The 11,385-nt window shown below is 47.7% G+C and overlaps 1 protein-coding gene across 1 annotated transcript in view; it reads left to right on the top strand.

Moving 5' to 3' along the window:
* Positions 1–10,508, top strand: part of LYRM9 (LYR motif containing 9) — a 14,647-nt gene extending 4,139 nt beyond the window's left edge. The window contains exons 2-3 of the mRNA XM_008071830.1: positions 8,728–8,871; positions 10,320–10,508. Coding sequence (XP_008070021.1) covers positions 8,746–8,871; positions 10,320–10,508 — 315 coding nt within the window. The 5' untranslated portion in view covers positions 8,728–8,745. The remainder of the gene's footprint in view (positions 1–8,727; positions 8,872–10,319) is intronic.
* Positions 10,509–11,385: the final 877 nt, after the last annotated feature.

Here is an 11,385-nt window from a genome sequence, read left to right as displayed (position 1 = left end):
TCCACTCACCTCAGCCTCCCAAAGGCGCGGAATTACAGGCTGAGCCACTGAGCCCAGCTGGGAAATGGATTTTGAGATAGAAATGAAGAAACTTGATCAAGGTTCCACAACTGGCAAGTGATAGAGCCAGGATTTGAACTAGGACTGTCCAATCCCAAAGGCCACAAACTTAACTTCAAATTTCAGTATGTGGCTAAAATGCAAGACATGTGGGAAGGAGGTGAGATTGATGAGAGAGGTTGGGACTGATTGCAGAAGGCCATGGGTAGAGAACTCTCCAGAGGTTTTGAGAAGGGGAGTGACAGGTATGTTTTTTAGGAAGTGCTCTTGGGTGGCACTTATGTGGACTGGTCTGGAAGGAGGGATACTGATTAGGAGGTGTTCGAATCGTCCAGGCAGGGCATGGGTATAAAACTGGGCACCAACGTAGTGCCAATGGGGATGAAGGGGATCCGAGTGCAGGTGGGGGGATTTGAGAGCCTTGACCATGCAGGAGAGGGAGGCAGGGATTGCTACCCCATTTCCAGTTTGGGAGAGCATATATGGCAGGATGGAGCCCTGGAGTGGGTGGGGGCAGGAAGCAAAACCACTCCATTCCTATTTTTCGACTTTTCCCATCAAGAAGAGTAATTGCATATTTAAAAAATGGTCTGTGCAGGCTTAATTTAGCTCATGTCAGTGCTCAATGGGGCATAATTTCTGGTTATTTTCTGCAGTTCCATTCTTTCTTTTTTTAATATATGACTTTTCTCCACTTACTTTTAGGTGACCTGTGTTGGGACACAGGTCAGAGAGGACAGTGAGGCTGAATGGGATCGTAGGCCTGTCTCTCAGTATCTGTACTGGTGATACCACTGGGCTCCCAGGAAATTCCCTGTGTAGCTTTATTTTCTCTTTTCCTTTATTCCTTTATTCTCCTTTGGATTTCATAAGAGCTCTTTCGTTGAGCATTTCCTTGGTAGCCCCTCTCCTTTATCTGTGTAATGGATGTCAGACTGCTGACTTTTTCTTTTTTCCCATCTGTATGCAGGAGGAAGCTGCAGATGATGTCCTTGTGTTTCACAAAAGCATGGAGCAAGGTTTTGGAGAGAAGGTTGAGAAGTACTAGATAACAGTGCAGTCAAGTGCCTTTATAGATGCTTGAGCCTTGTCTTGCACGAGCCGTGGGAGAGTTCTTTGTGGGGTCCTTAGCTCTGGTCTGGTCAATATTTTTACAGATGGCTTGGATAGAGATATAGCAGGTGGTGTCATGAAGTGGGTAAGGGCACGGGCTTTGGAATCAAACCTAGGTTTGAATCCTGGCCTAACCATGTACTAGCTGTATGGCTTCTGCCAAGTTACTTAACCTCTCAGAACCTCAGTTTCCTCAGCTATAAAATGGAGCTAATGATATCTACCCTGTAATGTTGTGAGGATGAAATGAGACAATATGGGAACAGCTGTCATACTTGGCATGTACTGATCAGTCCCTGGGTAGAAGGCAGTAAGGCATGCTATCAGCTTTGTAGAAGGCTTGGGGAAGGAGAGCTAGGTACCTCAGACTGTTCGTCTCTGTAGTAGTAGGACTGAGTCCAGAGTTGTACTCATGCTAGCTACTCCGAATGGTACGGCATGGGTGACTGATACTTGTAGCACATGGGGTTAATCTCTTTCTCTTTGCACCCTATTTGTACCCACTATGTGATTGTTTCTGTGCTCTTGTGATGTTGAATTGAGTTGAGTTAGATAACAGAGTCAGGCACCCCAAGGATGGTGACAAATTGTGACTATGGACTGAACCATAAAATACAAGATGGGGAAACAGGCTTAAGAATAGCTCATGGGTCGGGCTCGGTGGCTCAGCCTGTAATCCCGTGCCTTTGGGAGGCTGAGGTGAGTGGATTGCCTGAGCCCGCGGGTTCGAGACCCGCCTGGGCAGTGAGACCTTATCCCTACGATAAATCAAAAAATCAGCTGGGTGTGGTAGCGCATGCCTGTAATTCTGGCTACTTGGAAGGCTGAGGCGGAAGGATCGCCGGAGCCCAGCAGGCCGAGGCTGCGGTGGCCGGGAGCGGCCACTGCACTCCAGTCTGGGTGACAGAGTGAGTCTCCAACTCAAAAAAAAAAAAGAATAGCTCATGGAGAAAAGGTGCCTTTGAGCCAAATGCCAGGGCCATATGAGGGCCCCAGCAGAGAATGCAGTCTGAGCCGCATTCCTTGAATTCCCAGGTCTAAGAAGGAGACGGGGCCACTGCCCACAGAGCTGGTCAGAATACAGCCAGACTATTGTTTGCCCACTGGACAGTATGTGTAAGAGAGATAGTGATGATGGAAGTGTATGTGTCCAGAGGAGGGTGAGTGGGATGGAGAAGCTTTGGGAGATGATAGCACCTTCAGGATGTTTCTGTTGGAAGAAGGGTGGAGGAGGGGCTTGGTTAGCTGACTGAATAATGGAATACTGGACCTGGGGTAAGTTAGAAAAGACTCTTGCCTCCAAGGACAGAGCTCAGGACAACGAGGAGAAATTTACAGCTGCACATTTTATCTCAAGACCAGAGGGACTTTCCAACAACTTGAGCAAAGTGAAAATGGAGTGCTCACAAGTTCCCTGCCACCAGGGAGCCACAGAGGGAGAAGAGCAGATGACTTCCAGCCTGGGATATTGCTAACGTAACATTTTATTATGAAAATTTTCAAAACACATAGAGGTTAAAATAATGGCACCGTGTTCACCCTTGACTCTTGCCATCTAAACACAGTCTTGACATTTCACCACATCTCTTGTTATCTTTTGCAGAACTATTGGAAAGTAAATTGAGACCTGATAACATATCACCCCATATACTTCTGACTGCATTTCCTAAGAACAAGGGCCTTCTCCCATACAGCCGCACCATCAGGATTCTACTCAAGAAAAGGAATAATAATTCACAGTATCATTTAAACCCTTTTCCCATTTGCCCCAAGGATACTTGCCAGTGGCACTTGCGACTGCAGCACTTATCCCAAGACAACTGGTGCATTACAGTTCCAACCTTACCTGCAATGTTTGCCACAACATATCTTGCTTTATTATTATTTTTACATCACTCTAGTATATCAATAGTCTTTGTAAACAAATGACATCATTCTATAGCACTGTTTTTAGTAGTGGTATTTCCATTTACAAAATATAGTTTCTTTTTTTTTTTTAATTCTCATTAGGATTAGAGACAAGTTCTGTTTAGAAATAACCCCAAGAATAATTTTTATATTTTATTTTTACACTGAAAACTTGTCAGATTTTCTTCAGCTTCAAAGAGTGTGTTTATGTAAAATTAAATGAACATGGCAGTGAACTGCACTTTTTTTTTTTTTTTTTTCTGAACGGGAAATAGGTTAATATCCAGTTGTGGAGAGATTTTTCAGTTGGGAAGTTGATAAAGCACTGTGACCATGTGGAGAATGGCTGGGGGGTCCGAGGGCAGGTGGGTACTGTTCCAGCCATCCAGGTGAGAGTCTGAGCTACTCTAATGCAGGGTGATGAGGGCTGTTTTGAAGTAACCACAGGCCTCCTGCTGAGTGTGTTGGCAGGAGTGCTGGGTCAGTGAGGGCTTCCAGGAGTACGTACCAGGCTACAGAGCTGAGTGCTGGAATCTGGAGTTATGCAGGAAACAGAGAGGGGTATTATAGACTGGGTAGAGCAGATTGCTCTTTATAATATGGGTGAAGGCCTGAATAGAACGGAAAGCCTGAGCCTCCCTGAGTAAGAATTCTCTTGCCTTGTAGCCTTAACATGGGGCAGTGGCTCTTCCTGGTTCTACAGCAGCTTCCAGCCTTTGTTGTCAAACTGGGACATCAGCTCTGCAGATTTTGGACTTACCAGCCTTCGTAATTGCATGAGCCAATTCCTTATGTTAAATCTCCCACACCCCAACATACACATACCCCTTCCTGTCAGTTATGTTTCTCTGGAGAACCCTAACAAATACATATATTCCCTGTCAGACATCCTGTCCCAGTGCTGAGACCATAACAGGCAAACACAATATGGACTGCTGTGGAATATGCCATTCAGGGATCAGTTTGCCTGGGTAGGCTGTGGTTGGTGAGAGATGTTGGTGAGGGCTGGGCAGGAGCCAGATTAAGAGAGGCCCTGCAAGGCCATGGAAAAGAGTCTGCATCTGATTCTAGACCAGTGCTTTCCAAACTTCAGCACCATTTTCATGATCTTTGCCATGTCCACACTTCAACTATTTATTGTTTGATACATTTTTACAAATCAATTTTGTGCCCATTCTTTTTTTTTTGGAGTTGGAGTCTCACTCTGTCGCCTAGGCTGGAGTATAGTGGCACGCTCATGGCCACCGCAACCTTGACCTGCTGGGCTCAGGTGAGCCTTCCACCTTAGCCTTCCAAGTAGCTGGAACTATAGGCACACTCTACCACACCTGGCTAATTTTTTTGATTTATCATAGAGACGAGCTCTCGCCAAGTTGCCCAGGCTGGTCTCAAACCCCTGAGTTCAGGCAGTCTTCTTACCTTGGCCTCCCAAAGTGCTGGGATTATAGGCTTGAGCCACTGTGCCCAGCCAGCCCATTTTTAAAAACTACTTTGAGTCATAATATCTATGCAAATGTGGCTTTTTTTCATTACACACGAAAATAAATAATAATTACAATAAGAAGATGTTGGTTATATACTTTATCCCACATTTTTGGAAAGTTACCATGAATGATGAGGGTTAGGGCAGAATATTAGGGGTTTCAGGAAGGGCAGGACACTGAGATTTATGTTTGGGAAAGGTTCACTTTGACTGTTGGGTGGAGAATACATTGGGGGGAAGTGGATTGGGAGACAGGGAGACCAGCGAGGGGACTGTTGCAGATGTTCCAGAGATGATAAGAGACTGAAGCACGGATGTGTTGTGGAGTAGAGAGGCAGAGCATTTAGAGATATAATTTGATAGGACTTAGAAACCAATGACATGGTGTCTTAGTCCAAGGAATACCTGAGGCTGGGTAGCTTATAAAGAAAAGAAGTTTATTTGGCTTACATTTCTGCAGGCTGTACAAGAAGCAGGGTCCTGGCATCTGCTTCTGGTGAGGGTCTCAGGTTGCTTCCACCGATGGCGGAAGGTGAAAGGGAGCTGGCTTGTGCAGATGACATGGCGAGAGAGGAAGCAAGAGGGGAGAGAGAGGCCAGCCTCTTTGTAACAATCAGAACTAATGAGTGAGGACTCATTTGTTTCTGTGAGGACAGCACCAAGCCAGTCATGGGGATCCACTGCTATGACCCTAACACCTTCTGCTAGGCCCCACATCCAATGTCAGGGATCACATGTCACCATGAGATTGGGAGGGGACAGATATCCAACTATAGCACGTGAGGATTGAGGAAAGAGAAGGAATCTGCTGGGTTGACTCTGTGGCAATTTTAGTTTGGTTGCCTGGGAAGATGGAGGTGCCATCACAGAGGCAGGGAGCAGGGTAGGGAGGTGAAGGTCAAGTCCAAAGGGCAGTAGGCAAGCAAAGCAAGTGTTGCCAGGGCTGAAGGAATCGAAGACAGTTTTAGCAATGATGCTGTGAGGTTCATTGTCCCTTAAATAATAGCAAACCCACGCTTTAAATTAAATTAAAACATCTTTAGTTTAGTTCTTCTAAGTGGACCCACACATGTATTCTCTACTAGTTGTTACTGAGAATGACTAAGTATTATAATTGAGCTGAAAATAATCTGCCGCCCATACTTGCTGGGTTGGTTACTAAGTATTGCTTGGGTTTTTAAGTAATGAAACAAAGTTGTGTTCTTTCCAAATGTTAATTTTGAGGACTGCAGATGGTAACCATCTGTTCCACGACTAGCATTTTACAATATTTGATTACTACTTTATATAGTTTGGGGAAGCCTGCCAGTGGAGTCTGCCCATCAGACTGGGGACTTTGGTGGTGTGTCCTCTGTGGCTCTGTGATTGCCCTTGATGTCTTGGCCATCGTTGTATGGGGTTCCCCTCTGGTTTGTGTGTGTTTGTGTGTGTGTGTGTGTGTGTGTGTGTGTGTGTGTGTGTGTGTCTAAAACGAAGCTAATAAGACTGGCAAGTTGATGATTCATAGTGGGAGGAACTTGAGGAGCCCCATCCTATTTGGACACTTCTTTGGAGCTGGAGCCATCAGAACTGGAGCCATCTCTCATCATGGGAGAATTTGGGAGGTCAGGATCTGTCCACCAGTTACGACTATGAGTTGCAATTGACAAAATAGCAACCCAAGCTGCTTTTGTAAAAGAAGATTAATTGACTCAGATCATTAAGCAGTCTAGGGGTGGGACTGCCTTCTGGTGGATGATTTTAGGGCTCAAATGAACCCTTTGGACTTGGTTTCTCTCAGGGTCTCAGCTCTGCCTACTGCTGTGTGTCTGCAGTCTCCGAACTCAAGAAGAGGCAAAATGGCTTTGCTGGGAGAGGATAAAGTCCTCCCAGTGTCAGGCTTGGTGGGAAAGAGCTGGAGTCCTTTCAGTTACTTCTGCCAGAGGTGTTGAGTTTCACTCTGGTTGGACTGACTTTTGTCATGTGTCTGTCTGAATCAATCTCTGTGCCCTTGTGGATGTAGAGCTCTGACTGGTCAGGCTTGGGGTGGAGTCCCCGAGACCTAGTGGGCTGTGACCTGGGAGGGGTGTACCCCAAATCTCTCACTGGGGCTGTTACTAGAAGGGAGAATGGATGATGGGGACAGACACCTCTGTACACTCCAATGTCAGAGCAAGAACCCAGAAAACCAGGAGGAATTGGGTAACTTAGCTGTGGAGACACATTTATTGTTGCTGGGAAGATAATGTGCTATAAATGGAATGAAGGAGCCTCTGAAATCAGCTACCTCATAAGCTTCCTTTTGTAGTTTAAGGGCATCCGATAGATTTAATATTCTGGTTCTCTCTTTCTTCTGTGGGGCTGGGAAGAGGTGTTCTCTTTCTCTTTTTTACGTTCCTTTAAAACTAAGGCCAGTCACATAATCTCTGTCTTTTAGCTCCTTCATCTGGAACATAGGGAGCCTCTTTCTGTACAGAGGAGGTAATAAGTTCGTGCAGTTCAGTGAAAAGTGAGTCAAGCCTACTGCGGGCCAGGCGCTCAGCCTAGGAAGAGCCATGGCTGGGGCGCCACGAATGGGGCCCCACAGAGACAGAATAAGTCCCTCTGTCCCCAGAGAGGGCCACTCAGGAAGGGCTTCCTGGAGGAATGACACTGAGCTGAAGCTGGAGATATGAACAAGTTTCCTTACATGGAGTAGATGGGGAAGGGGGCTCTATGCTAGGGAGCTGCATGTGCAAAGGCCCTGAGGTAGCATATGTGGCGGTTTGGGGGATCTGGGAGAAGTTCCTGTGGCTGAGTAGGAGGCACCCAAGGCACTGGTTCCAGAGCTCACTTGGAATCACTGCAGAGGAGACTGGAGTGACAGACTGGGACAGGAACACCAGGCACAGTGGGGCATGTGTATAGGCTGGGAAGCACTTGATGAAAATTTAGCAAGTCTGTATGTTCTAGAATCTACCATTTAAAACAATCTGTACTCTCATAGTTTCCTTACAAAAAGGAGGTTAGGCTAGAGCTGTGGGTTCTTTAGAGAGAGCCTTATTACAGAGCAGACACCAGAGAGAGCATGCTGTGTAATTCCACGTATACAAAACCCTGGAAAATGCAAATGAATCTGCAGTGACAGAAGCAGAGCAGTGGTTGCTTGGGAATGGGGAAGGGGGGAGGGCAGAGGGAGGGACATGAAGAAGCCTGGGCTAACTTTTGGGGGTGATGGGTGTTCACTCTCTTGACTGGTGAAGGTTTCTCAGGTGTGTATGTATGTGTGTCAGAATTTACTGAATTATATACTTTAAATATGTGCAGTTGGTTGTATCTCAGTTATTTAAATAAAGCCAGTAGTGTTTGTTTGTTGTTTTTTGAAAAAGGCTCTGAAGCCAAGCTGCCAGTGTTTAAACCCCCAGCTCTACGTTTTCAGCTGTGTGATCTTGGGCAAGTTACCGGACCTCTCTGTGCCTAGTTGTCTTATGTGTGTATTAATCACATCCACACTGAGTAGAGCAGAACAACATCCTTGTCACTCCTATGGTGACACACAGTCAAATGAAGGCATGGGCGCAGGCGCCAATATGCCCTGGTGCTTCTGTGTGCGGCTGCCTCTCCATGAGGAGCCCCAGAGTCATGCTTCTCAAATTTTCATGTGCACGTGAATCCCTGGGCTCCCTGTTAAAGTGCAGGTTTGGTCTAGTAGGTCTGAGGTGGGGCCTGAGACTCTGCATTGTAGTGATCTCCCGGTGAGGCAACTTCTGCTGGTTTAGGACCTCGCTTGGAGTAGGAGGCTCAGCTCTCTGGGTGTTCTCACCTCTGTGCCCAGCGCCCTCCCCAGGATGTGCCTGACTGACGGCAGAGCTGGTTTTTCAGTGATGGTCCCCTAGAATCTTCTGTTACCTCCCTGACTCTGCCTGTCAGTAACTTCTTGTCCACCACCTGAAGTTGGGCTCCAGAACGAAGATGCCAGGGGTGAGACTGGGCATCTCCCTCCACACTCACCCTTGGACCTTATGGCTGAGATTTCTGCAGCACTGAATACCCAGCCCAGGGCACAGGCTCCATGGGGTGGGGCGTGGGGGAACCTGGCCTCCCCGCCACATCTAGCCTGCTTCACAAAGTTCTGGGACCTGGGGGCCAGGGCTGATTACAGAACTTGGCTTGACGCCTTAGAAGTGATGCTCTGTGTTTTCCAGGGGCAGGCGGGCTTGCAGATGGCCCCTCTTCCAGGGGCAGAGCTGGTGCAGAGGCCGCTGCAGCTCTACCGATACTTGCTGCGCTGTTGCCGCCAGCTGCCCACCAAGGGCATCCAGGAGCATTACAAGCATGCTGTCAGGCAGGTGTGAGCAGGGTGTTCTGGGCCTGGGGTTTTCTCTACCGGAAGCGGGGCTGGAGGCCAGGGCCAGGGTACGGGTAGTCTTTCAGGTGGGGTGGGGTGGCAGTTCAGAGCCACAAGAGACCAGTGCTGGACAACCCAGGTCCTCTCTGTCCAGAAAACAGAGGTTGCATCATCCAGCACACCAGCTGTGTGCAGGATATGGGTGAGATAGCCAAATGGAACATTAGAATTGAGGGTGGGACACAGGCATTCCTGCCAAACAGTGCATACCCTGAATTTAGTCATGAGAAGCCATCAGGTAGACCCAAACCAAGGGGCCATCTACCATACAACTACCTGGCTTGTGCTCACCAAAAATGTCAGTGTCATGAAGCACAAAGAAAGGCAGAAGAACTGCTCTGGATGACGGGACTAAAGAGACATGACAGCTAAATGTAATACATGAGACCAGGTTGGATACTGGGCCAGAAGAATTGCTGGTGTGATGCATGCATTCGGAGTAAGGGCTATGGATTAGCTCATGGTATTATATCAATATTAAATGTTGTGGATTTGATTCCCTTGGCTCTGTAAGAGGATGTGCTTGTTGTTAGGAAATACACAGTGACGTGTATAAGGGGAAAGGGCATGAGACCTGCAACTTAGTCTCAAGAGCATTTGAAAAAGCATACACATATAAAGAGAGTTACAAAGCAAGTGTGGCAAAATGGAAAGTGAAAAAAAAAAGAGGTAGCAACTGCAGGCTATGGAAACACGGAGAAGGGAGCAATAGCAGTCTGGAGGAGTCAGGAAGGACTGGGGTGGCGGGGATGAGGTGACTCCTAAAGGTGTGGGGGGGAATGTGTGGCATTGGGAGGAACATGGGGGCAGCTCTTTCTGAGACCCCTGAGCACCACAACGCTGAACCTGGGTCTCAGGTCACCTCTCAAGGTTGGACATCTGGTCCAGCACCAACAGCAGCCTGTGCTTGACATGGGGCCTGGCTGCATTTCCCAGAGCCGCCCTTTCCACCGCCTCCTGCCTTCCTTGCATGGCATCCCTAGCACTGGCAGAGAGAAGCCCATGCAGAGCTCACCCTGGGGAAAGCAGCCTCCTCTGAGGAGCAAAGTAAACAGAGGCATCAAAGTTCCCCCTTGGTCCCCACTGCTTTGGGGCTCAGCTGGATTTGGGGGTATCTCAGAGGCCCCCCTTTTGCAGCTGCCCTGCTGGCAAAAGTACAAGCTTTGCAGTCGAACAGACTGGGATTCAGATGCCATTGCTGAGCAGCCAGTTGGAATTTCCGAGCCTCTGTTTCCTTGTCTCTAATGGGGTCACCATGACTATCTGTGGAGGATTAGGAGATGATGAGTAGGAAGAACCCAGCAGCGCAGTGAGTCTGTGACTGGTGCTCTGAAGCTGCTGGTCCTGGGAATTTTACCTGATCGTCTTTCTTTATGCTTAAACTTACAGAGTTTCCGGGTTCATGCAGATGAGGACAACCCTGAGAGAATCCAACAAATTATTAAAAGAGCCATTGAAGATGCCGACTGGATCATGAACAAAGTAAGCGCTTGGTTCCCAGCTCCACCTGTGAGCTGTGGGGGCGATAATGGCTGTGACTGCTATGGCCACCAGGGGCCGCCCCTGCCCCACAGTTGAGAACAGTCTGTGCTGAGGGGGGGGCTCCCTCCAGCTGCTCCCCTGCTCCGAAGCAGATTTCTCCTGGTGGTATTTATGTTCTGCAAGGAGCCAGGGGGCGTCACCCCTAAATCCAGAAAAGGTATGCCTTTTCTCCTATTAATCAATCTGCCCTATACCAGATATCTGCCTAACAGTGCTGAAGAAGCTGAGATGGAACAGCAGGAAGAAGAAAGAGAACAGTCTTCTGGGAAGCAATAGTGCCAAAGCTGCCTTGTGGTGTCTCAGAGAGGAAAGCAGGCTTGGGGAGTGAACTCCCTGTGTCTGGGGTTATTCATACCAGGGCAGGATTATTGAGGAAACATTCCAGAATCTGTTTTGGTGGAAGAAGGGAATGAGTCAGGAATGGTCCTTAGACTCTGGTATTAGAAAGACCTAGAGAACTGGAGGGGGCCCCACCTCCTGTCCTTCTAACTCAGACTCTAGATGTGGGGCCCAGGGTCCATTTATTTTTTTAAACTCAGTGATTGGACTAGCTGGCTTCCAAGGGTTTTGAAGGAGTGCAGGGAAATTTACCCCAATATATGGCTCCCTGCAATCATTAGTATTTTGAGTTAAAAACTCTTAAGAATCAACAGGCCTTGGAAGAGCCTTTCCCCCCGATCTCCATAACGGCCACGTGGACCCACCAAGAACAATTGCTTTTTCTTCCCTTCCCTGTTATTTCATTATCTATTACAGGAAAGGAGAGAACTAATCAAACTTGGCCCAGCCATTTCACCACATAGACCTATCTCCCAGGGTCATTCAATTTCTAAAGAGAACCATGTCCAAGTCGTTCTCTGTCCCCCTCCATCCATTCTTCTCCCAATCTTTTGCTGCCCTTCAACAGGATTCC

The sequence above is a fragment of the Carlito syrichta genome, unplaced genomic scaffold (genome assembly GCF_000164805.1).
Source record: "Carlito syrichta isolate Samal-C Ts95f unplaced genomic scaffold, Tarsius_syrichta-2.0.1 Scaffold314750, whole genome shotgun sequence".
Taxonomy (NCBI): domain Eukaryota; kingdom Metazoa; phylum Chordata; class Mammalia; order Primates; family Tarsiidae; genus Carlito; species Carlito syrichta.
Note: the sequence above shows the minus strand (reverse complement) of the source record. Positions and strands in the feature narration are given on the sequence as shown.